The 27,575-nt window shown below is 39.9% G+C and overlaps 1 protein-coding gene across 7 annotated transcripts in view; it reads left to right on the plus strand.

The window, feature by feature from the left end:
- RERE (arginine-glutamic acid dipeptide repeats) overlaps positions 1–27,575 on the plus strand; it is a 257,908-nt gene that overhangs the window by 106,770 nt on the left and 123,563 nt on the right. For 4 of the 7 annotated variants that reach the window (XM_087755174.1, XM_087755176.1, XM_087755173.1 and 1 more), the window contains exons 4-6: positions 23,931–24,036; positions 24,670–24,714; positions 25,550–25,646. In XM_087755174.1, the coding sequence (XP_087611300.1) occupies positions 23,931–24,036; positions 24,670–24,714; positions 25,550–25,646 (248 nt within the window). The remainder of the gene's footprint in view (positions 1–23,930; positions 24,037–24,669; positions 24,715–25,549; positions 25,647–27,575) is intronic. The other 3 variants (XM_087755177.1, XM_087755178.1, XM_087755179.1) reach the window with 1 other exon arrangement.

The raw sequence follows: 27,575 nt of genomic DNA on the forward strand, positions 1-27,575 counted from the left end.
TATCTTAATTAAAATGTTGATTGTGATTACTTCCAGATGATGAAAATACATGATTAAAACTTAGATGACTGACTAGTATGAGAAAATCCAATTAATATGCAGAAATTCAGTAAATACACATGCACACTGGTCATTGGGAGGGCTTTTGCTGCCCTTTTGCATAGGACCCCACCGAACTGGAAGGAAGCTGCTTTCAGTCCCGCAGGCTGGGGAGCGAGGAGGCATATGCAGCGCTAGCTAAGAGCTTATCACTGGTGTGGAATATCTAGGCAGACTGCAGGGCTGATACATGTAGGTAAGACTAGCTTGAATAATTTGCCGTGTGTGTTCAGTGGGCCTACCAGAGGGGCATGATGAGGTGTGTTAGAAATTCTCAAGGATGTAATTTATTTGGTATGGAAACCTATGCTGTTGTAAAGCCAAGGATCACCCCGCTGCCTGTTCTTCCGACGTGGCTTTCTGCTGAACACCGTGTTGTGGATGGGCGCTATCTGTTAACTGGCCAGGCCCTGGCCTTTGTGAGGATGTGTTCATGATGATGTGAACTTACCCGCGGTACTGGGTTAGGTAACCATTTTATAACACAGATGCGCATGCACGTGCCCCCAGTTACATAAACTAAACCGGCTTTAGGGAGAGCTCTGTGGTACGATGTGAGTGAGAAATCCAACAGGAGTATTCTTTTAAGTTCAATAGAACTTAAGCAAATACGTCTTGTCTCTGTGCAGAGGAGCACAGACACTTTGTACCAAGCTCTTAATCTGTCTAGTGGTGCGAACTGCTTCCTCGGGAGACAGCGGCAGCTGCTTCAGAGGGCTGTGGGCAAAACCAGGCTGCAGTGTTGGTTACAAGGTTGTTTTAGCCCACTAGAGCTTTTCTCCTCACCTTAAATAACCAGCTGTTGGCCTAAATATGTGATGCAACAGTAGTAATTGCATTTGAAATATGAATATGTTAATTATGTAATTCATCTAAACCCATGCGTATCCAGTTTTGATTCCTTGTCTCAATTTAAATATCAAAAGTAGTAAAGAACCGTGGCTATTGGAAATATGTTTATCTGTATGCAGAGATCAGTAGTAAAATAAGATTACTGAACATTAGTGTTTTGGGAGAAAGAAGCAAAGCACAGTGGAGAACTCACCTTAGTTTTAACTTCCATTGCAAGTAAGAGCATACCGAATTGAAAATGTAGCTAGTCACAGAACGTTAGACTTATGTGTATTGAATATGAAGTTCTGATTAATTTACTGAAACCAAGGCAATTTCCGTTTCAACTTAAAAGTTAAGCTGGAAACAGACACACCCAAAATGAAAGAGAAAGTGGAACTATCATCCAAGAAGTTTATATGCTTTTTCTCTGTGATAACAAGTAGAGGTGAAGTGAGAAGTTAAGTAAACAAGAACAACAACAACAAAACCAAAGGGCGATAACTGATGGCCAAAAGAAACACACAGCTGCTGGTAGTAACAGGATAGCTCTGACCGTGATACAAGCTAATTTATACAAATACAATACATCTCGCAAATCTGCCCTCTAATCCTGGCATTTAAACCTTGCTTGGTATGAATTTCCAGTGCTTGATAAATAAGTTCAAATTTCCTTTTTAAGGTTTTCCTTTTTTCCAGAGAGAGACAGAACCCAACCAGCAAATGGATTTCAGCAGCATGTTTCTAATTTGTCATATTTTGACTTAATTTGATGTCACATTTAAAATGCTAATGGGCAACACTTTGAATCTGAGCATCAGAGAGAAACTTTAACACAGAAAAATGGTGAATTTGCCATACAAAAGAAAACATTATTAATTGTGATGCAGTTGCCCTTTGTGCCTGTATGTTTACTTGATTGAAGCATCTTGACTGTGGTGCTTTCTCCTTGAAGCCTGATTTGAATGGAGTATACAGCTGGATTGCCCCAGGGCCTTGTAACAATTTATAGTCTGGATGGAAAGGCAGAAGTGCATAAAAAGACAGTTGTGAAATGCCGCTAGTGCCCTGTAATAGAAAATCTGTGTATGATGACCTTGTCTGTATGGGCCTGTGGGATCATTTTACTGTGATCCAAAGGATTATAAAATGGAAAGTGTTGCATCTCACCTGGAATAAAGAGGAAAAATTAAAAGAAACGTGCTTTTCTGAATTACGCAGTATATGCTTCCTCTCCTTTGCAGTCTTCTTGCATATGGCCTTGCATTTTAGCAAACATGTTAAAATTACATCTGCTATTCTCTGTGCTCTTACAGGAGCTAGTGTTTTTGAATGTAAATGTCTGGGTGAGGTTTCTGTAGCCACAAGCATTTATGTATTTAAAAGCCTCATTCTGTTTGTAGATGAATTGATGTTCTGTTCCTGAACTGCAGCTGAATTAATTTGTGGCTAATTTTTCCTGGCCAGTTATGAGGCAGCATGACCTTTCCTTTTTGGTGTGGAAAAAATGCTGATTAATATAGATTCTTGCTTCTCCAGATTTATCTCCCCTTCTACAGCCAAGAAAAGGCTGAAAGATTTTCTTTCTACTCAAAACCTTTGCTAGAGCGGCTCTCCCGCGATTGCTCAATCCTGCCTTCAGCACGGCTAAGTTGCTGTTAAGGTATGGAGCAGGCTCGCTAATAAGAGATAGATGAATGAGACATTTGAAGGAGTGCTGAATTATTTAAAATAAAAAATTTAGTCTGCAAATGAGATTGGCTTTTATGTCTAATGTGAAGCAGATTGAAATGCTGCTGTGATTACAGTGGGGCATGTGTGGGGTGGGAGATTAGTGTGAAAATGTGGGTATGGGGGGCTTTGAACGAGGTAGCAAGGAACGATGAAGAATCAGAGGTGACAGTTTAAGGATTGCATGGCAGGAGCTGCACAGTGATTAAATTCACTGATGCTGTCATTGAGCCGTAAGGCTGAAGATAACATTCTCTCCCTGTGCTGAAAACAAGAATCAGTACAAACTCCTTGACAGGGGCTAAATTATTAAATAGAGCCTTTCTTACAATGTTTCATTATCTGGGATTTACCTCAGCTGGTGATTTGTCAGCAGTGCAGGGAGATTTGCTGGGCATTTTGTATTAAAATCATTCCAGATGCACATGAATCCATTTTGATAATTCCTTTCCTTTTTACAGTGCTTTTCGGTAGGTATTTTTTGTTTGTTTGCTTTTGCCCAGATGACACCTTGAATTTTCACACCGATATTAAGCTGTGGCACACAGCAGCGGGGTTAGGTCTTGTCACATACGTGTAACAAAAAAATTCTTTTGGTAGTAACAGACTGTTCTTCAGGTGCTGAGTTGATTTGCTTGCTTTTGCTGTGTTAAATTAGCAAGGTATTTGAAATGTCTTTCAGATGAGAGTTCAGAATTGAGGAAAGAGGAATGAGGCTGCTCTGTGGATTTATGGGTATTGGAGTTTCACCGAACTTAGTTGAAAAATATAGCAACATTCTTTTTATTTTGTTGTATATCTTCTGAAGACAGGAGCAGAAACCATCCATTCTGAAGTAGCTAAGCCAGCATATCTTGCATTCCCAAAGTGCACAGGGCTGCATGAAGGCATTTTATTTAGACCTGGCTGATGTTGGCAGAGATCTGTAATTTCAGCAGTGGCATTATTTTGTCAAGTAAAGAGCATTTAGTATTTTCGTGGGGTTTTTTTGGTTTTGTTTTTCTGAGTAGCTTTGATAGTGTAATGCACCAATGCAACTGAATTAATTTATGCAAAGCTACAATGTATACGATGTGTACAATTGCATCACTGTCTTTTGGAAAGGGAGAGAACATACAAATTTGGGGGGTTCAAAACAGATGGTAGCATTGTTAAGAATAAGGATTAAACAGCTGGAAGTTAAGACTATATGTATGTCTTTTAGGGCTCAACTCCAGCTCTGCCTCCCTTCCCTTCCATATGGCCTAGAGCTTTACAATTGAAATCCAGACCTTACAACTTATGGGCTACATCTGAAGGGGGGGGGGGGGAACAAAACACGACAGAATAATCTACAGGGGTTTTTTTATGCGATTACCCTGTTTGTTTTTGCACCACCGGGCATTCAGAAAGCCAGCAATTGGAATTTTCATTGCTGGCTTCTTGCCACATGAAAAACGAAAGCCTGTCTGGAGGCTGTTGAGGATTCACCCCAACAAAGGCCCTGCGAGCTCTTGCGCTGGCTCCTGCGAGCCGCTGCTGGAGCCCTTCCTCTAACGGCAGAGCTGTGCGATCGTCCTGCGCTGCTGCCGGTGGCGAGATGCTTGTCTGCGTGTGCACCACGCTACACGTGCACTCCAAAAGAGAGAACATGGCGGACGGTGCCTTAATATGAGCTGGTGATGCTTCTCAGCTTGTTTTACATCAGAAAATTGCTCCTATTCATCGTGAAGCTGTTTTGTTTTGGAGCCAACTTCTGTATAAAACAGAAAAGGGAATTCTAAGAATTGCAGGGCGACAAAAATAGGACTGAATGTGAAATCCCACGCTCATTTTGCAAAATTGCTATTGTGTTATTTTTTCTAATTTTATAAAAAGGAAAGCAGGAAGCACAATAGATACAAATGCCATTAACAACACACCCACCCCTCCCACCCCCCATCTGATTGTGAGCCAAGGATGAAAACAGATACTGAGCAAACAGGGATAACAAGAATATACCACTCATGGTTGTGGAGTGTAATCGGGATTGCTTTTCCCATACTGTGTTATCAAGAGGGACATGTGTGGCTGATAATTTTTACATGAGAACGTGTTTAATAGCAGTGGCTTGATTGTAGATACAGGAACCATAGAATTTATTAATATCCCTCTGTATATTAGACTTGCCCATATTTTTAGGTAGTGTAGTCTTCAGTACCTTTTGCCTTTTTTTTTTTTAAGTTTTCTACTGTCTCGTTTCCTCCTACTTACCCAAAGCAAACCAGCTACACCTGGTGTTGAGATAATTGGCTGCTAAATAAATCAGTAGTTGTCAACTTGAAAATATAGAGAAAAAAGATTGTTATTTCTAGCTTTTAGGGGGGAAAAAAAAGTATTGAATGGTACATTAGCTGCTTTACATGTAGCAAGAGCAAATGGAGTTAGAATAAATTTAGCCATGTCCTCTAGTGTTGAATAGTGAGGGCATCTGTCATGTTTAATAATGCTTCTGACCTTTAGGATTATTGAAGTTGAAATTTTCTCTCTGGTCATTTGGGGGTACTTGAGCACTGTCAGATTTCTCGTGTCTGTGCTAAGTCTCCAAAGATACGTTGTTATGCTTCGTAAGCTGGTGAAGATAATTCATTGAAGAAATTTGTTTTCCAGCTTTCAAAATGATTTTCCTTAAGGAATGTGAAATGTCGCTGTGGTCACTGAATTTTAGTGTGTGTCCTATCCCTCGCCGTTTGCCTGCTTGCCTTTTGCTGGGAAAGGGCAGCCTCACTGATGTGCTTCATATTGCTCTTCAAGGTAGCGATAAAGCTCTTGTGAAAATAAAATGCTCAGTGTAGCATGTGGAGGTGCAGGACATACTAAACATCCCACCACCAGCTACCTGTGCTAGCCGTGACTTCAGCGGGGCGTTGTGTTTCAGCGTTGTGTTATCGTAGCTGGGAAACTGTTATAATGGCTGTGCTGTAGGTATGGTTAAGGGCAGCTTACATGCACAAGCATCTTGCTAAGCTTAAGTCCTATCTGGATGCTTAAAAATAAAACAAGGGTAGAAAAGAATAATATGTAAAATAGACATGTTTGATTTTTCCAGCTACACTGGAGAAAGCGCAGTTGAGTTGTAGTGGAGTTCAGTTATGGAAACCATCGCTGCGGCTGCCTAGCTGAAGTTTTTGTCCTAAGTGCTCTACAATAAGAGTGCGTGGTCAAAGGTGGGAGGTGGCAAGTGTCTGCAGTGTTGGCAGTCTTGGTAGAGAAATCTCTTCACCTGAATCTGTGTAGAGATGTGAGTGTAACCAGAAATCTCTGTTCCTCCTTCCTTGCCACATTTTGAGTTGGTTGGACTCTTTCTTCCCGTTTCCCTAGTTTCCTTAAGATTTCAGGACTTGGGGACATTTAAGGTTATTGACAAACGTGTGTTCATTTTCAGTTATGGGTAGCTTCCCTTGCAAGTATTTCTTGCCTTTCTGTTGTGCTGCTGCTCAAGCAGGTAGCAATTGTCTTTATCCCTAAAGATCAGCCGTTGTTCCTCTTTACTATGGAAGCACTTGGTAATGTGATAGACGTTGGGCCACTGGTGCGTCTTCTGAAATGTAAGTTTTCTTGATTATCACTGCCGATGCGTCGTTTCCATGCACTACCCTGAGTCTTGCTGTGTGATTGTTGTGTAGAGCAAGCGTGTTCTTGAAGGCAAGTGATTATTTCATCTGTCCTTGGTAAATCTGAGGTTGGTACACCATGCTGTGTCAAAAGGTGTTGATTTTGTGTAGACTAAAAAATACTAGGAAAGATGTCTGTTCTAGCAGTCTGCTGGTGAGAGGTACAAAAACGCTGGCATGCAGAAGGGAAAATAATGTAGATGCTCTTTGAATGCCTGGGATGCGCTCTGTGTTTGAGTGGCAGGAAAGGCAATGCATCTCCCCTTTTTATACGGCAGAGACTGATTGAGCCTCTTGGGGAAATGCTCCAAGTCAGCTCCACCTTGTGACTGTCTAATAGAGTTTCAGATCTTTTGCAAATTCTTTTTTTGTCTATACAGAAGGCAGGCATGAGGTCTGTGTGCTACCTAGAGCCTGTTTAGAGAGCATAAATGGGGCTTAGGGGCTGGCTAGCTGCCTGTCTGCATGAGCCCGAGATCCACGGTTTGTGTAAATGAGATAACCAGCTCTTTTCCCGACGTGGGACTCGGAGCAAGTAAAAAGTAGGGATGTGATGGATGTGCATTTTTGACTCTGTAGTCACTGAACACTAATCCATGGAGAATTTGAACTTTTAATTTGATTAAAGTGATTGATTTTAAATCAGCTTGAGTTCGTTTTGGGCCATTAGAGGGTATTTAAAAGGAAAAGAACTCTTTAATTAAATTAATAGTGCATAAGTATCCTGCTCTGCTTTCCAAGCAGAACTTCTATGTGTTTTTTAATCTTATTCCTTTCAGTGTCTTGTTTCTTGGCACATTTTAAGGTTAAAAGCAATGCGAAACTATTGAAACAAATGAACTTGTGCTAAGCAAATCTTAAACTTTATTTGAACTTTTTTCCTTTTGGAAGATACGCAAGCTGTGTTGTTCTGTAAAGCAATTCTTGTTCCATCCACCTGGAGGTACTGTTAATGTATCTCATGTAAGGAATGCTGTATAAAACAACAAACTTTATTTCCCTTTTATTTGTAAAACATCCTTTTTAAAATAGCAAAATACGAGTTGTAATTACAGCATAAAATATAAAGCAGAAGTCCATCTAAATGTAAGGTTCCTTCTCAAAAATAAAGTTCTGGCACTATAAAAGCTCTAAGAGAGTGAGGCTATGAAAATAAGTATTTTTCAGCCGTTCCCATTTTCGTAACAAATTGTGATGTTGAGGGAGGACTTATTCTGCGCTCTTGCAGGCTGGTGAGTGGAGTAATGGACTGGGCCTCGTGGTGTGGATCGTATTCCTGTAGTGATTTGCTGTGGATTTCTTGATGAGTCTTGACAAATCCTTGACTTTTTAAATCAAATGATGGGGATGCCTTCACAGCAATCTATAGAGTGCTCTCTAAAAGGTGGTCATCTGCAGCTAAGCATAATATTATAAAATTTGGTTGAAACATGAGCTGTATGAAATGATCTAGTGACTTGAGCAACACGTGATAAAGAATCACAAGAGGCGATACCTCTTTTTCCCATTTCCTAATAATGAAGGGAAGATGCAGAGACTCCTCCTATGACTAACCTGTTTGACAGCTTACAGTTTGCTGAACCAAAATTCCATGCATGGTTTGCATTTTATGAACGGTAAAAGGAATTGTCTTTTCACTGTGTGGTGTGCCGGGTACTTACTTCATTACTTAAGAGATGGTGTGTTTTAAGCATCCTGAGTTAAAGTAGTTTAATTATAGGTAGCAGAATTGGAAGGGCGGTTCTTATCTTTCCGGATACATTCTGTTCTCAAATCAATCTTTTTACTAATTTGCTCTTTATGTATAAAACTGGAACAGCACAATTGTAGATATATATCTCTCTCTTCTGGTTACTAATATGCTTTCTATGATTGTCTTAACCCATTTTGCAGTTGTCTGGATAAGTGCATCTTCATGGCTCTGGTTGGTGTGTTGTTTTTTGTTGGTTGGTTGGTTTGTTTTTTCTTTCCCCTTAAGTCAGTAAACATCTTAGAAATACCAGAAGGGTGGAGGGAGTTGAAAGAGGCACCCTAATTGAGCCTAATGTCATGGAGCTCTTTGGAAGTTCTTGGAGTTTTAACACAAAATATGACAGTTGTAGTTTTGCTGTAGAACTCTGGGTAATGTCTCAATTTTAGGATGCATATAGGATCTTTGCTGGGACAAGTGTTGGAATCAGCCTATACGACCAATGCAGCAGACTCTAGCCTGGGACATTGTAAATAAGATTTGACGAGCTGTAAAGAAGGTGGTTCTACTTACAAATTCCTTTCCTCTTACACCAGACACATCACTAGGGTTGTAGAACTTTTGGGTCTTGCTCGTCCAGATTTCATAGCGAAGCATTTGTGCGAAGCTCTCTGTTTTAGAGTTGAGATTTCCGTAAAGTGGATTCATTACTAGTCACAGTCAGTGTGAGCATTTTGGCGGGGAACTAAATAATCAATTTAGTTCCTTACAACACGGAATTTTAAAGGTGCTGTTGCTGGCCATGTCTCATACTGATGACTGGGGCGGGGAAAAAGATTCATCCCTTCCGCTGTGGTTTGCAGTTGGAGAGTTCCAGTGGATGTCTGATTCAGAGGGGCTTTTTTCAAGTAGCCTAACATCACCAAAGTGCTTGCACTTGCTCTTTTATGCTCCGTATCCTGATTTTGCTGGGAAAGCTAACTAATGCTTTACAGTGAATGAACACCCTAGGAAGTCTGTATCCCACGTTTATGACTCAATGCAATATGCATCTTCATGAACTGCGTTAAGTATCTAAGAAATGCTAGAGTGGCTGCAGTATAAAATATATGCGACTTCATCTACACAACAGCGCTTTCATATATGGAAAAGATTCTTGATTAGAGTTAAGGCCACTTGACAGCTCTACTAATTGGTTTACAAGTAGCTGTGCAGTAGAAACAGCAATAAATGTGGCATCTGTATGTTGTATATAGAAAAAGGAAATGGGAAGGAATGGTTAAGATGAGGTTTACGCATAACCTTGCGGAAAGGAAAGGAGATGGAACATTAATGCTAGGAATATTAGAGAAAGGAGTTGCAGCTGTTTACACCCTACTACGTGTCTGGATTATTCGATTTATGGAAAGAATCAAGTAATTAAGATAAAAGAATATACATGATTCACTACTGTGAAATAGAAAGACATAATTTATGCTCTGTATCTACTGTAGTTATGATTAGTGACCTAAGGCTGTTGAACTTCCTCTTTATGGATTGCGAAAATGCTGTGACAGTTTTCAAGGGAATTGCTCTCTTTGAGTTTAAAGAGATGAAAATGGGCCTGCTAACAAGGACCAGCTTCAGTATGTGCTTTCATATTCTTCATGTTTAAAAAAAAAAAAAGAAAAAAGAAAAAAGAAAGGCAATTGGGTGCTTTGATATGCCTGAACATTAGGACCTAGAAAGGAGGCTGGAGCCAGGTGGGGGGCGGTCTCTTCTCCCAAGTCACAAGCGACAGGACCAGAGGGAATGGCCTCAGGTGGCACCAGGGCAGGCTTAGGTTGGATTTTAGGAAAAAATTCTTCACGGAAAGGGCTGTCAGGCCCTGGCACAGGCTGCCCGGGGAAGCGGTTGAGTCCCCATCCCTAGAGGGATTTAAAAGCCAGGGAGATGTGGTGCTTAGGGACATGGTTTAGCAGTGGCCTTGGCAGTGCTGGGTTAACGGTTGGACTTGATGATCTTAAAGGTCTTTTCCAACCTAAATGAGTTTATGGTTCTATGAATATATAATATCACACAATGCATGCAATGTATGCCAAGAAATCTGCAGAAATCTGCATTCCCCTGGATGCTTTTCAGAATGTCTGTTGCTGAAAAGATTGAGATATACGTTTTCAAAAAAGGAAGCTATTATTTGGTGTTAGTTTTCGGGTTCTGATGTGTTGTAGTGTTTCACTTATTTATATTACAAACTCATTCATAAACCTAGGAATTCTTGCTCCCTGTGCTGTGCTCATGATCCAAGATGATGATTATCACCAGTATGGACTGTGATTGAGTACTTCCCTGCATTAGCTGAGGCAAATTTGTAAGGAAATACCTGAAAATTGTGTACAGATTTCAGATGCCGTTTCTATGTGCTTTTCGGAGCCCTCAGTACATTCTTTCAATATAAGCTGTTTGAGTTTTGAAGTAGTTTGGGCCTTTAAGCTAAAAACTTCACACTCTGAAGTGCAAAATTCCGTGAACTGTGGCAAAATATCATCATAAATCTTTCATCTGGAAACTGCAGCTGTCATGATGCTCTCTGCAGTCTTCCAGTGTACCCTGCTACTTGGTGTAATTCTGTGCACTGCGTAAGCTTCACTTCTCATTAGGAAGGACATGTCCTTTGAATGTGCTCCGTTCCCCACATGTTGACTGTTCTTGATGCCAAAGAGGGCTAATACAGTAGCTTTAGTTGGTGTTTAATACTTGCCTTTTGATGCTGAATGTGGAAAGACGATTAAACCAAGGGTGCTATCTGTCAGTAAAGATATTGGGCCAGGAAAATAAGCAGCTGGGAGAGTATCTGGAGCATGTCTGCATTTGAAATACACTAACTGCATAGTAAATATTTAAATTTGAGCTAATATTGCGTTGTATTAAAGATTCATTTATTACTGTACTCATTGGAAAGCAGTTGTAGGACAAATGCTATAGTTTACATTAGTTTAAGTGTTGGAAAATGGATTTGTCAGTGTCGCTTGTGCCAGCGCATGAATATTTTATTTAACTTTTCTAAGGTAATAAATACTCGGGTAGCTCCACACCTTTTAGGGTCAGGTTCCCAGTGCGCTAGGACCCTTTTCCTTTCTTCCCCCACCCCTCCCTCCAGTTCCGAGTGATATCTGAGGTCCCTTCCAGCCTGGCAGCGTTCTCACAACTTTCAAAGCCTTAGAGCACATGGTCTGTGCCCTGTGCTGCTCTGTGCCATCAAATCCGTGAGCTTGTGACCAGCAGAAGTCAGAGATGGTATGGCCAGAACTGAGGACAGTTGCACAAGCTTCTCAGGTGTGTGCTTCAATATTGATTTAAGTAGGCTTCTCCCTCTAACGTATGCATCAAAGAGAGGGAGAGCGCCGAGTTTCCTTACATGATCTCTAACACTTCGTTTCCCCAAGTGAGACTCCTGGTAAGCAGTTTGACGTACTAAGCTCATCGTGATTTTAAAAACAATTTTTAAAGTCATGCTGAGAGGATTGTATTTGGTAAAAGGAAGCTAATCTAAATAACGAACTATCTCGGAAACAGTCAAATAAGGTTTTACGCAAATTTCCTTAAGTTTTAGTAACACTTGGTTAGGGTGTTTTGGTTTGCTTTATGAAAATTTTTTCTTTTTTGTAAGGTACTCTGCCAGTTCCTGCAATTATAGGTAATGGTTGCACACAGAAATCTTAATCAGATGTCCTGTTGTTTTCAATAAGTCTGTAAAAAAAAATTGGCTATGGTGATACACTTTGTATAAATCCTTGTGCCCAGAACAATGGGAAGGTGTAAACTTTCAGTAAAAATACATGATGATTTCTGAGTCAAGAGCATTTGAATCTGGCAAAGATGGGTTCCATCCAATGCCTCTAGTAATAAATAAATTAATGTGAATTCTACAGGAGGACTGAATGGTTTATGGAACTACTAGTTGGTCTCAAAGCATTCTACTTCTGGATCTCTGACTGAAATAACACCCTGACTGTTTAAAATGGAAGCTATTAGTAGCTTCATTTGTTAAAGCTGTGGTGCTGTGATGATTATATTGCCCAAGACAAATGATTAGCCTTAGAATTGTATATTAGCTTGGCTGTCTGTATTCAGTTTAATCTTAATTCAAATGAGAGTGCAGATGGTGTCCCTCATAGTGTACTATATGTTTAAAAACTATATATCTGTTTCAGAACGCCTTGTCTTGTGGTTCGTCTTAGTTGTCTGTATGTTCATGCATCTGAGAAGTTTTCTTAATTTGTACCCCTCCCAACTTTTCCTTTGAGCGTTTTTCTTTTGTAGCAGGTAAATGCATCCGTTTTATTCTCCAGTGTAGTTATTTCTGATTTTAGCATTTTCAATATCAGGCTATTTCCAGATGAATGGAGGCCATCTTTCCAATCTACAGGTTTAGATTAGATTGCAGCCTGTGGACCTGGTTTGGGGTATATTTATTTAGTACTGATTTACATATAAATACAAAGAAAGAATATAAAGTCTAGTGTTGCTAATTCTAGCTATTGATATTGCGGCAGACAGCAACAATCTGTATTAGAAATTCCTTGCATAGTAAGATAGTCATGTCTGCTACAACTTTGCATTTTAAGACTGCTGTTTTGTTTTCTTGATCAGCTGCTCTGGCTTGTTTCACATTAATTACGGAGTATTGTTTTTATTAAGGCTATGTCATGACCCTGTTTATCAGCCAGTGCCTGAACACCCTAATATATGAAGCACGTGTAGAAAAGTCATTATTTTTTTCTGGTTTGAAATGTTAGCTTTTTCTATAACGCAGCATGTTAGGAGCAGTTTCTTAGAGGATGTAAACATTTAAGTAACTGACCATTTCCATAAACAAATGGTTACATCCTCTGAGAAGCTGCACAAGGAAACATTTACTTTCCAGGCATTTATTTTCCAAATACACTTTGTTTCCTCATAGGAACAGCATTTGATTATGTGGTGAAATAGCCAAGTCACAGGATCTGGCTGGTCAGTCTTCTGGTTTTTTCTTTTTATAAATTTAAACCCCAGCTTGCTGGCAGAGCAGGCCAGTTTGCAGAGGTGCTTTAATTTTTCCTGTCATAAAATTCCCCTGACTATTAGGCGATATTTTAACAGCCATATGACTGTTCAAACTCTGCTGGGTTTGCAGAGCAAACTGTCTCCTGGTTGTTTTATCCTTTCAGCTCTTGGTATCTCTTTGTTAAAAGGTAAACCCCTTAGTGAAATGTTAAAGAAAATGTGGCCTCTTGATATTTAAAAGGTGAGAAATCTATTTAAACTGTATATGATGGCTTCAAATAGTCCCACTGCTGTGCTGCTTGTTTTAATAGAAGTGATAAATACTGCGGCTGGTGGTGCTCAGCAATTAGATTTGAGCTATATACTATAAATGACATTTAATGGCAAATGTCAGGCATAGTCTGAATGATATCTTCATTTCAGTGTTGCGTTTCTTTAGGATAATGCTTAAAAAACCTTAATGGAATTTAATTACCAGAGCATATATTCAATGATTAGTTAAATGCATTTGTAATACCATTAGTTGTTAGGTAACTGTTTGCTTATTATGCTTGACACAGAGTGTATTTGATGTACAATGTGTAACGTATGTGGTGCAGCAATAGAAATGCTAATAAGCCCGCGTGTTAAGGAGGGTCGCTATCAATACTGTGTCAGCAGCTTGCTGCCAAATTTACTTCTGTGAGAAAGGCATAAGCTGTAATCAAAGTGGAGTTTGTAGAAGCAGCAAACGTGAACAGAGATGCTGTGATTAAAAAATAGTGCTTATTGCTTTCTCTAGTAGTGATTTTAATTACGGCCTATTAATGAATTCTCACCCCTGTTCATGTCTTTTGTATAGGGCTTTTGTGATACTTGTAGAAATAATAGCTGAGATGTGGCATCTCCACTGCTTCATCTGTGGTTTTTGTACAATGGAGCTGAGCGTACCATATCTATGCGCGTATAGAAATGCAGTAGTTTCGTGTGTTGTGAAGAGTCTTCAGCCCGAGCACAGTGCAAGGTTAGGTGGGTATTGCGTGGAGATGTGCCTTGCTAAACGAACCCAGGAGGCCTGGATGGACCCAGCTGACCGCGTGCGGCTGCGCTCTGCTGTCCTTGTGGGCCTTTGTGGAGGCAGCGCAGACAAAGGTGATCTGCACAGGTTTCATCAGATACATACACACTTAACTGATGTGGATCCACTGGTGTAGACAGCTGCTTATTTTCCCCAAGAAGGGAGCAGCCAGCTGGGGAAGGCTTTTTGTGCCAGAGAAGCTTTGGGGGGGGGGACGGGACGGGACATGGGTGGACACACTGTCTTCTAGCCCTGACAGCTATAATTAAACAGGCTTGTTCGTGGGTAGTTGTACACTGTAATAGTGTGGTTACTTTATGCTTTTGCTCAGCATAACTGACACCATGAACCACAGATGGGATTCAAAGAACATAAAAGGGAAACGGAGCAGAAAGATACCACAAAGGGATTAAATGAGGTAGTAAGCAATGACCCATAACCTTCATGAAAGATCTTTTGATAGTTTTATTTTAAGCCAGCCAGTGTTTAAGCATAACTGCTTTTTTTACAAGATGAAATTATCTTTTGTCATTTAGAATGGCACTGAAATTTTAAGGGTATTCTTGTACTTAAGTGTATTTCACTGACAGGAAAACAGGTGACTTGCTAGATCTTGGTAAAATAAGCAGCTTTGTTTCTAGTAAAGCTGAAAAGTTTATGGAATAAATACTATAGTTTGTTTTAAATACAGAAATCTCTTATGGTCATTACCTGAAATGAGTAATGTTCTTTTTCTCCTTGAAAACTTGGATGAGGCTGTGTTCAATTCTGTTTTCTGGGTTGTTCAAAAGCTAAAACCCTATGAATGAATATATGTTTAATATCTGATATTTGATGTATTGTGGGCTGTAAGGGTGCTGTTTCTGGTCCTCAATTTCTGTGTCACTGCCAGCTAAAAGTAGGGAAGCTGGGATTAATTTTAAGTGTTGTAGGTAAGGAGGAAGTTGCCTTGGGAATTTGGGTAGAAAAACACGAATAACCTGGGCAAAGACTGCATAGAGTAGTGTCTTGGTCAGCCCTAATTGACCTCTTTTGTAATCTTCTTAAAAACAGATGATGATGATGATGTCGGTTGATGATTGATCACATTTTCTGGAGCATGAATATGAGTGGAATTCCAAAGGAAAGAAAAAAGACGGACACCTTTTTGATATTGAAAGAGGAGTCCACAGAGCCTGGGTACAAAAGGCTGGTTAGAAGTTGAACGTATTGAAAACTGTTCTACTTTGACAGATGGCCGATGCCATCATGGCTGCAATTTCAAGTAACCATGTAGTCTTGTTTTGATCAATTCTAGTTTCCCCTTGTTTTTATAGAATTACACATACTCTCTTTTGCACGTATAGAAGTATGTCATTCTGTAACTAACTCGGGCCAGTGATTTACACGGTAGGTTTTTTTACATACTTCTCTTTGTTCTTCTGTCTCAGCAGAAAACAGGCTTCATGTTAAATTTTAATGGCACTATGCCTTTAAGAAACACTGTCAAAGAATAAGGTTTTAAAGTTACCTATTCTTTAACAAAATTGGTAAAGCCTAAACACTCCATTTCAGTCGCTGTTTCACAGTTGCTCTTTAGAATCTTTTTCAAGACTCAAGAAAGACAGGCTTAATTTTTATTTGGCTCATGGCAAGTGTCTTGTTAAAGCTATTGTTCCATGTGGGCTTAGGTCTTGGAAAGGAATGACTATTTGCCTGATGGTATTTTCATTGTTCCTTGTGTTTCCTTTTTCTTTAATATGATGCCTAATTCACAGATTGATATCCCGTTGTTGGCATTCAGCATAATCAATGTCAGCGCTTCTGTGTCAAGGGGAATTGCTGAGGTGCACCCCATGGCAGTTCATTTGGAAGCAAATAATTAGAGGATGTGGATTTGAAAAGTGAGAAAATAGAGGCAGAAGAAGGGAATAGAGGTGTCTGAAAGAGTCTGTTGTCCGAATCCGATTCCAGCTGCAAGTTACTAGCTCTTTGAGGATGAAGCTGTTACCAATATGTTGGAGAGGATTATCGTATCTCTACAGTGTAATTTTAGGAGTGCTGAGCTCTCTTCCTTATTGATGCTGTTTCTGTGGAGTGGTATTTGGCTAACTAGTGAGGTGCTAATGTGTAACACCTCCCACCTAAAGGCCCGAATGGAGCTGTAACTAAATGTAACTCTAAATCTGCAAGCACTTCCCTGCCTTGGTGGGTGAGTAGCTGAGGTGTCTGCAAAAGACAAAGAACTAGTCCGGCATAGTGGTTTCACTGGGAGGGTCTGCTGATGAAGCTGCGTCTACGTACTGGTTACGTCTTTGTTTCAATTATAGCATATCAGCTCCTGGGTGAGTGGGGCTGATTTTTGGCTTAATTATTTCAGGATGTTTTGGACATCTGGAAAGCAGAAATTGAGGGGAAGGGAAGATTTATGAGTGACACTAAATAAAATTAAGAGCTGGTAGGTAACATTTATTCCATATCAGTTGATTTCTGTAAAAGTGTGGAGGGGAAGACAGAGCTATGAGGAGCAGACAGATGGAGGAGAGAAAAATGCATTTGGATAGCTGGATTTGTTGAGCTTTGTCTTACAAGCGCATCTAATTGAAGCGCGGTGAAATTCAGTGCTAACCTGGACCCTTATGAGGCAGACTTTACTGTTGAATTCACGAAGGTTCGTGCAGTCTTTTAGTGCTATTTGTTGCGGTTTCTGATGGATCTTTCCCTGGTTCTCAGTTAACCAAAATTATTCTTTGTCTGTCATATATGCTATAGAGTTCTTGCCTTGTGACTATAATAACTATCGCACCAGAACATCTAGTGTTCATAAAATGGCAGTGTAGCAAGTTTTGATCGTACAGTTCTTCTGGTGATCTGAAGACCGTATTTTTTAAGACAGTCTAGCAACTATAATGCCAAACCACCCACACTAGGAGACAACATATGGCAGCTACCATGAATTAACATGCGGATAAGTAGCATATCACCTGGTGTTTTTAAAAAGGCTTGAGCCTTGATAGCTGGATTCTAAAGTTTTGGCTATCTGGCCATCTCCCTACAACGCACAAAAACACAACATTGCAGATAATGAGTTTTAAGACTAATTTTGGCCATGTTTTGCGTTGTTTAAAGGTGTAGGCAAACAGATTGTTGTTTTATACTTGCATATGTGTGTATCAGTATGTACATAGGCTGAGATTTACAGGTATGTTTATGGGACTTGCGTGCTTTCCCTCCTCCTTATGTAGGAAGCAACTCTGTCTACAAATAACCTGTCTATATTGTATAATGTTTGGCATTGCTTGCAAGCAGTTTTGCTTCAAACTTTGTAGAAACTGTAGTTGAGATCTAGAACAAATAATATTCCCAACAAAGCAGAGTGGCTCTGAGCAAAAGGACTGTGTTTCTCGTGTAGTCTTCAGGTCCGGTGTGTCCCTGACGCTGCGCGAGTGTTCGTGTGCTTATGCATCTGAGTGTGCAAGGGTGAAATGCAGGGGAAGGCGAGTGCGATGCTTGTCTTACGTTTCCGAGTTATTTGTACGCAAGACTGAATTAATTTCCAGTGCACTGAGGTGACTTCATGAATTCCAAAAGGAGTTTCATTTGTTAAACTTGTGAATAAAAGGGACACAAGAGAAATTCTTGCTGTAAACAATCGCAAAATGTCAAGAGCAAGACATTGTGAAAAAATCCTATATTGTTTTGTCAATAAATTATACTTTCTCCTACATAGATCACAGAAATGGGACTTTAGCCTGGAAATAGCAATATTTGATACCCCAGGCAGCTTATTCCCAGCTCAGCTCACACTTCAGTGAATACGCTGATCGATTATCCGCGGCTTAACCAAGCCTTCTCATTTCCTGCCTTCCATTACTGCGCTCAATCAAGCCGCCGGTTCTTTGTGGCCTGCCTTGTGTGCCGAGATAAGCCATCAAGGCGTGTTTCTATTAGAAAAGCTCTTGTAGATGGAATAGTCATTAGATAACACTAACAGGTTTAAAGGTTGCAGTCTTTGTGTTGGTTCGGGTTAAGAGGACAGGGACGGAAAGGGCTGCCGCCTTGGGTTGTTGTGTTTGAGGGGCAGAGAGAATGAAACTGCACATTGCCATATTTAGTGCTCTGAGTTAACATCTTTATTTCTTGCTGAACGCTGATAGCTCTCACTTTCAACAATGCTTCTGTGTTTGCAAGAAGTAATTATGTGTTAATATGCATGCATCTGAATTAAATAATCAAGCTGCAAAAATAACATTCATTTGTAGTAATAACCTCTGTATTTCCAAACTGGGTTTTCTTGGCTTACAAACAACTGATCAGGTTTCTTATTTAATTAGAAAACAGCCTACAAAAAGATATCCTGAGAACTTGAAATTACATGTGCTATTGCAGAGTGGGAAGAAAAATGATCCTTGCTGTATCTCTTCACCTCCTGATTTCCAGATAGTTTCATTTGTGTCCCCCCTCTGCCCCCCCCCCCCCCCCCCCCCGGCATCTGTGTGGTCTTTATTTTTCTTTTTCCCTCCTTTGAATATTGTAAATGTCAGAACTAAAGTAGTGGAAAAATACTTCTACAGTAGGAGTAGAAATATGGGTGGCAATTCAGCATGGCAGGGAAGGGCCAGGGAGAGGTGGGGCACGGCAAGAGGAGCAAGTCAAAGCTACCTCTTGTATTGCAGTCGGGCTGATGCTGGGTCATGGAGCATAATTAGAACTGTTTGTGTGAAATGAAATAATCATCTTTGGGCGACAAACAATGCCCCAAAGGAGTAGGTTAATTTGTCGTGTTAAAAAATAAATATAATGTCCACTTGAAAACTGGCTTTGTGGGGCCAGAGCTTCTGTGCTGCAGTGCACAAGATGTTTATTTTGAACAGTGGAGTGACTGTTAAAATATTTAACGTGTTAAAATAATACAAAGAATTTGGTAGCTTAGAATTAATCACGTGAGTCTCTTTTTCTGATAGAAAAATTTCATTGTTGAAAACATGTTTGAAAGGAAAGATATTCTTTTCCTTGTATCTATTTTGCTGTTTGTTTCTTTGAAACAGCTACTCTTCACTGACTCCAGCGTGCCCATCTGTCATCTCCAGCATTTGGTATATTGTTTCCAAAGCTAGTTGTGATTTAACGTGGTATCTAAATAGGGCAAGTAATGAAGGATACTGCTTAAATCCCTCTGAGAGAATCTGCAGGACATCTGTGATCATTTGCACAATTTGGTTAGTCATAGCCCTGGGAAGAGAATGTGGAATCTCTTAAGAGACGAATCGTAATGTACAGTAACTCTGGTTTCAAGTGTGTTCTAAAAGAAAACTGGCACCTTGGAATTGCCACAAATGCTGTGGAAATCGGTACATTCATATTTTTAAAGAGAACCTGCAAGTTTGTTTGGTTTTTTTTCCTTTTGGGGGAGAGGCTCATTTTTCAATAGAAGTTGACCAGATGCTTGTGCACTGGGATGCTTTAATCCATTTACAGATTTTATCTAATTCTTGTTGAATGCCCAAAACTGATTAATGTTGTTTAAAAGGAACAAAACCCCAAACAGGAGCAACAACAAAACCCCCTAATGAGTACTTCAGTACTGCAGCAATAGACAATATTTTCATTTAGGGGGAGAATGGAGTTTTGTAGCACAGGGAATCTTTTTGAGCTGACAAAGATGCTTTAAAGCAGTTGCCATTGCTGTGATTTATGCAAGTCTGAATTTGGCATGTGACTATCTGCAGCTTTTCATATGTAAAGGTGTAAAAAAAAAAAAAGTAACACTTCATGAACTAGGGGACACTTCTTTTGTGTGCACATGGTTCAAAAATAAATAGTCTACCACAGAAGTCGGCGCCTTGACACCTCTGAATATAGTCTGCTCTGTAAATGACATACATATTTAGAAAGTTGGCTGACAAAATAGCATGTTTAGGAATTTCTGTGCAATGAAGGATGTAAATGTGAAAAACAAGGTTCTGACAGACGTTTTGTATTTTTGGGGAGATTGAAACTTCAGGTTAAAACTCACAAAATCATGGATGTTGGAGAGTAAATACAGGAAATACTTTTCAAGATGAATCTTCTAAATTAATTGGACAAAAAGCAGCAATGATGGTAAAAAGAGGTATTTAGGAAGGTCACACCCACCCCCCCAAACAAAGCCACAGCCCAAACGCGACTGCTATCAGCAGAGCACAACTAGCAGCTCATTAGTATATCAGCATATTTTTAGTGGCATCATTGTCCAGAGGCTTTTCTGTAAAAAGTTACTTACACATCTCAGCTGTAACGATGATATTTTTGTTGCTGGTTTCTTATGTATGGAGGCATTGAGTCGTGCCATATATGTGCATTCTGTGATTCAGCTGATGAAGAGCCATCAGCATCGTGCAGGATGTGCTGCTTTCCTTTTTGAAAGATACATAATGAGTCTGATAATTTTTAGATGTGTACATTGGCCATGTTCATCTTTTCCCATCACTTACAATTCCTTTAAAATGCCTATTTCATAATATTTAGTTTTTAGAAGTTAAAAGCATAGAAGGTTGGTGTATGCCATGGCTTCAAATCTGTGCTTATACACACCATTTGGATTGATGTTTCTATTGTTTTTATCATCTGTTTTGGTTCTAATTGTAACTTCACTTTTTTCTCTCGTTTTTAAAGGTACATCATTTTTGTTTCTGAAGTGTAACGAAAGAAAAGCTACTTTTCTGTGTTATGAAAACCCCTGTAATTTCTTTTTCTTTGCAACCTCCCCCTCTGACAGTGCCTCACAACTGCATGCTCAAGCTAAAGAAGTCAATACCATTCCTGGTGGCAGGTTGCAGTGTAGGGCAATTCATCATTTCCCTGAAAACTCCTTAGATTCAGCCAGCCTCCTGAAATTCAATCTCCTTCCCCGTGTTCTTCCTGATTGTGAATCTGATTTCAGGGGAGGGAATGTTGTTGTTCTCTTTCACCGAGCAGAGTGACTGCTAACCTCTGGAATAAAGCACAGCAAAGGGAACAACTGAGGCGTTCTGTGAGTCTGAGAACAAAGTTTCAAAATGGGAAATGCGTACCTTCCCATCAAATTAAAATGCTTGAACTAGCAAAAAGCTCCCGACTGTATGTAGATGTTATGCTTTCCTAAAGTATGGGGTTTTTGAGTGAGAAGGTGATAAAATTCTGCGAAACATAGTAAATACTTTGCCTGCCTTCACATGTGAATATTCCTAATAGGCTCTTGTGTAATCCCCTGCTATTCCATTTTTTTTGCCGCATGTCGGGGAACCTGGGAGTTTGCGGTGAAGCTTACAGGAGCGAGCGAGCAATAAGCAAAAACTTGTCTTTGTATTGACTGAGTGACAAACTGGGAGGGTCTTTTGGGAGGAGGGGAGAGAATGAGGTGGGCCCTTACGGCAGCGAGTGGAAAAACCTCACTTCCAACCAGTAATTTCTTCTGTCCAAGTGTATCAGAATGCTTTGGAAGTGTTGACCTTAGCCTCATCCCCGTGCTGCTAAAAGCCCTGTGCTGTTCTATGATACAATAAGAAACTGAGACAGGGAAGTTAAGTGATTTCATCACCATCTCCTTTACAGTCTTGGGCGAATTCAAAATAAAGCTGCGACCTCCCAGCCCACAGCTCTGTGATGCCAAGGCAATGAAAACATTTGGCAGTTTTGATCCTTCCCTTTTTGTTGTAATATAATCTCAGTGTACGCACACACAAAGGACATTTTCACGCAAAATTGTTACAGTTCTTGAGTTCTTTCTGCAAAACTCAACTCATAGTAGAACCGTCGTAAGGTTACGTATGAGGCTGTAGCCGTTCATTCATCGTTTGCTCTCGTTGTCCTCTCCGTGACTAGCTCTTTTTACCAAGGTATAGTAACTTGTTTCCTTCTCTCAGATCTCTCCATTGGCTTGCTGGTTGTTGTTCAGACCTTTGATTCGGTTTGTGGCCAAGCATTTGGAAGCACCATCCCTGGCAGAGCGCAGTGTAGGTTTCTAGTCCATCTCCTCCCCTCTGATGTAATTTGCTGTTCAAAAACACCGCCACCAACAAAATTCAGTACTGTTTTTTTGTAGTCTTCCTTCATGGTTGCATATATATGTGTGCCTATGCCTCCTTACAGTGCTCCTTGGAGTGTTGTATTATTTGAAAGACACCCGGCTTCAGTGGCATAAACCAAGAAAACTGAAGCATTAGCTTTTGACGCTTGTTGTAAACCGTCCGTACGTGTAAGTGAGTAGTTTTCGTGCCACAGAGTGCTGCTCTCTGAGTGTGCTCTCAGGGCTTCGTGGAGCACAAGAGGGGTGTTTGCTCCTCTCAGCGAAGAAGTGCAAAGAGAATTTGCAGAGGAATGCTGGGTTGACGTTTCCCATCGTTGTTGCATGCAGTACTTGCTAGGACTAATAAATAGACTTTATGAACACTTACTTGTATTTTTTGTCTTCAGAATTCAGAGAGACTATTCATAGAAACTGTGATGCACAGGACTTTATTTAAGGAGAACGGTAAAGTCTGCAGCCACGCTTTTTGCACAGCAGGCAGCAGAAATCAGTGTTGCATCTCAGACTTTGTCCTTTTGCTTTTTTTCACGCATTAGACAAGCTTGTTGTCTTTGACTTCAAATATGTTATTTAAAAAAATTAAGTAGGTTCGGGTTTCTGCTGCACAGCCCAAGTGCGCTTAGTGCGTTGCTGAATGGTTTTCGAGGCAGTCGGCACACAGAGCACACGTGGGAGTGGTGGGGTCCTTAACAAACTTTTTTCTGGGAAAATGCTGCCACTAGCAGGTTTTTTGCGGTATTACACGTGTTTTTAATCAAAGGCTTCAAGTGCATTTAAGGGGAAGATTTCGATGTTGTTTATTAAGCAGAAAGGGTGGAAATTGCTGTAACTGCTAGGCTGATGCAAACAGGAGAGACAATAAGAAGTTTCTGGTCCAGTAACCTGTGATTTAACTTTCAAATGTAAATGTTTTAAGAACAGTCTTAGAAGGGTCTAGAGAACTGTAGTCCAGAAAAAACAAACGGTGCTTGCCATTGCCTCATTCCAAAAGAATGTGACTTTCCCTTTAGGCCTTCCTCTGTTTCTTCAAGTGTTTTGGAGCCGTAGAAAGAATTGGCTAGCAAGGGTTTCAAAGAGAAACCGAAGCAGAGTCTCTGTAATAACTTGATCTCAAAATTCTCTTTTTATGTGGTGTTTATGCTTCTCTTTTCTTCTAAGAAGGAACAAACTGGTAGCTGGATTCTCAAATGGAAAAAGAGCACTTGAGGAAGATAGTTTTTTTGCTAAATGTAAATTTTGCTGTTGGTTTTGTGAGGTGCTGAGCAGTCAGAGCCTGTAATTATTGGGATTGCAGTGCAGCGTCCTATTTCTTTGTGTAAAGGGCTGTAATAAAGAATGTCTACGATTATGGCTGAACCCATCTGTCCTTGGGGGAAAAAAGTCTGGTATCTCTTGGTTACAACTGTTAAGAATGGTTGCATTGAATTGTGTTACTATTGGTATTCCTTTGTGTTTGGCCATAAATACTTCTTGTTTGTAGAAATTAGCAGACTAAGATCATACTGCATGAGGCCAACAATCCCAATCCTTTTCTGATCCCTGCCTCTTCTTTTCTTGTGTTAGTGTTTTGTGAGTGAAATGATTAGTGTTTGCCGGTCAGATATAGAGAGAGACGCACCCGCGTGATGATGCAGTAGTCTTGTCGCCTTTGTCTAGTTTGAAAGTCAGTCTGTCACTAGCACATTGCCCTTGTTTCATTGTCATAGAAATATGTTTTCCTCCCTTTTGGGTCTTACCTCAGGTTTTCTTCAGTGTGAAAACAAATCTTATACTTTAGAAGATTGTGTCAGATGTGGTCTGATTTCCTTTTTAGTAATGCCTTTAGACCTTCTTTTTCAGAGTAAACGGGACCACCTCCTTATGAATGTCAAATGGTACTATCGCCAGTCTGAAGTCCCAGATTCAGTCTATCAGCATTTGGTTCAGGACAGACACAATGAGAATGGTAAGTTAGGCTCTGTAGAGTAAGGCCTTCTTTACTTGTACTCTGAATTTTAAGTTTTAACAGTCCAGAAAGCAAGAACGCTTTTGCATAGGGATATGAAGCAAGGACTGTTGATGAAAACAATATATTAGAAGATGGATGATAGTGTTTCTTACCTGCCTTGTTTGTTCTAACTAGCGTATGTCCTGTAACCATAGCTATAATCAGCTGCATTTCAGGTATGGTTTAAATACTGTGCTGTATTATACTAATGCCTTGAGAGAGTAGAAAAGAAAAATAACACTGGATCCTTTGTAGGCCTTCTGGACAGTGTACTAATACCTAACTGGCTGAAGACCAAGTTGTCTGAAGAAATTGTGAATCTCTTCTATTTTTTGTGATTCTGCCATAGTGTCATGAGAACTACGGTTTTTTTACATTCATGCTACCTTGCACGTATGAATACTCACTGTGATTAATATTGCAGTAAGTGGTGTAACTGAAGCACTCGTAGCGGAGTTTCCCCCTTTTCTCTCTGCAAAAACAAGTGTGATCTTGGGTTTAATAGAAGCAGAAGAAACTTTAGTACATATTCCAGTGTCATTTATCTCTTGCCTCTAGGGGAGACATAACATTTGCTTCTATTCTTACCAGGTAATTTCCTTGAGGCAACTGTTAAAATTCTGAAGATACTCCAAGGTGAATTGTGGTGATAAAAGTTGATGCTTGAAATATGGAACACAGCAACTTTTTGGTGCATGACAGTACAAAGTTGGGCATACATTCTCCTTTTTGCAGGCATTAAGGACATTTTGCGTGTGCTTTTAGCAAAAGCTGCACAAATCTAATGTCTCTTACTAATTTATTTGAAACTTCTAACAATGGGGTTCTAAGCACAGTGTCAAGAAGTGAGCATTTTTGATAACATGGCTGCTTTTTTGTGTCACACTCTTTTGCATGTGGAGAAGTATTTTTGTGTGTTCTTCAAAGGTATTATAAACAAGTCATGGAAAAAATTGTCTTCCAGTTTTTCGTTAACACTGAGAATTTTCTGTATTTGAACATGATTATCAGTATTTATCTCAAAGCCAGAGGACTAAGCAGTTAGTACTGTCAAAATTTTGTTGAAGATTTGAGATTAAACACACAAAACAACCAAAGCTTTAACCTGTAAAGCTGAAGTCGGTAATAAATTAGTTTGCTTAGTTCCTTTCACCTGGGAGTGACCACTTCTAGTGGTCGGTGGATGAGATGTCATCCAGTACCCCTAAAGGCTCTTTACCTTCAGCAGTTCTTGAGATAGGGCCAGGGAGAATTCCTGTGTAAAAATGGGTATCACATTATTTCCATACCTTACAGGCCATGTAAACAATCTGAATGTTTGTCATCTTAACACTGAGGAGCGTGTATCTAAGAAACATCCTCAAACTTTGACCTGTAAAAAATACCTGCAAAATTGCAGTGGTAAGATGCTTTCGGACTACAGCTAATGTGTTGGTGGTTTTTTTGTTTGTGTTTTTTTGCTCTCTGGCAGACTCTGGACGAGAGCTTGTTATTACAGACCCAGTTATCAAGAATCGAGAGCTCTTCATTTCAGATTACGTCGACACTTACCACGCTGCTGCCCTCAGGTAAGCTACAGAGGATGTGGTGCGGTGTCTCAGAGGTGGATGAGAAAAACCTTGTTGACAGAGGTGCTTTTTCTGGGTTTGTGTGGGGATCATTAGCATACTGCTCAGCCTGCTCCTCATCTCCTACAGTAATTAACTTGTGTTATCTGTTCTCATTCAAAAAGAAGCTGCAATTCTACAATCTCGTTTTAATCTCAGTTAATCAATGTTGCTCAGAAGATATTGTTTCCCATCGTTGCCAATTTAGGTTATTGCTAGTTCCTGCAGAAATACTACCCTTCCCTCCTCCGTGTTTGATTTCACTATTAACAATAGTGTCTCCTGGTAAGTGACTGTTAGTACGGTGCCCTGATTAAATTGCGTTAAGGCTTTTGCTCTGAGGCACTTGTCCTTGTTGCAGCTCAGCTAAGAGCTCCATTAAAAACTGGCTGTACAGACAGGAGGTAATGGGCCCCTGCATTGTTCTCTGCTGCCCTTCCCTGGAGCTTGCTGCTCTCTTTACTCTCTTACGTTTTTAACTTAAGTGGCTAACCTTTGACTAGGCTGAGGGGATAGACCATTACTTAAAAATGTTTTCAAATAGAAGCAGCGAGGCATTATTTTTCAGCAGATTTTCAACATGCCGAACATGCATGGATATTGTCAAAATGCAAATTGAATAATCTCCCCGATAATAATGCTCAGATGGTGTTTCGCTAGAACCATCTGGAGACATTTTTTGTTCAGAGTCACTTTGCTGAAGCCACTTACTTCAAGACAAAGTAGCTGCAGCTTCTGTTAGAAGGATCAGAAGTCTTTGATTTATATATATGACTTTTTTATAAACTTGGAAAATTCCAGTGGTGTACTATAATCTCATGAAATTCCACAGTGCCTTTTCTGACTTAGAGAAGGTCGCCTTCCAATTTTAAATTGGCGTGCTTAGAAACAAGCTAGCAGGAGGCTGGCTGTCTTGATGGAACCAATCTTGGAAATCTGTCTGCTTAAACAGAAAAACTGAACTATGTGTATGGATTTTTCCCTGGGAGTATTTTAACTTCTCTTCTACATACTTTCTGGTTTCTTTAAAGAAAACACAAAAATGGAATATGTGTGTATACCAAGGAAACTTGAAAAATAACTTTCTCTTCTCCCCTTCCAAGAAGAGTGGAGGCTGCTGAAAGACCAAACTGATCACTTTTTCAACCTGTCTTGTGTTTTATCTGCCGTCTTTTTGTTTGGAAGTGCGTACCATCGGCACCGTTCAGATCACTCTCTTGTTTTTCTTTGTTGGCATATGGTTTCACTGTTGTTTTGTTGTGTTCTGGATTGTTCATACTTTTGATAATTCTTACAGGCTTGTAGATGGTATCTAAAGATGCTGATAATTGAGAGAATATACTTTTGCAGGATAAAGATTATATTTTTGCTGATTCTTTTCTAGCAAATTGCGATTAATACACGTCACTAACTTTCAGCATACAAGGCGAACGTAAGGGTAATTGCACAGGATGTTCTTACATTTCAGTAGGCAGAATGGTGATGCATGAAAGGAGGGTTAACATGAAATTCTAATTTATTATAATATGAGATTATTTCTCTGCCTTCTGCAAGCAAATAGCTCTGGTCACACAATGAATTGATGACAAACTGGGAAATAAAACCAGTGATTGTAACTACCAATCTTCTGCTCTAACCGGTGGAAAAATTTAACTAGAGGATACTTGTAGATCCCTGTGGAAGCGTGTAATAACAGCTACATCCTTTTTACCTGTATGGTAAATCTTTGTGGTAATACGTAGTACTAATTGTCTGAAATGCTGTGAACAGGATGTACTGCTTTCATGAATATAGATAATACAGGCTTATCTGGAAAACACTTATTAACTGTCAGATGAATTATTGAAAGGAAACTAAATATTTTTCCCCAAAATACTTTAAAAATGTGAA

This window comes from Nipponia nippon, unplaced genomic scaffold, assembly GCF_047370975.1.
Source record: "Nipponia nippon isolate SJK-2023a ecotype South Korea unplaced genomic scaffold, ASM4737097v1 scaffold_19, whole genome shotgun sequence".
NCBI classification, from domain to species: Eukaryota; Metazoa; Chordata; class Aves; order Pelecaniformes; family Threskiornithidae; genus Nipponia; species Nipponia nippon.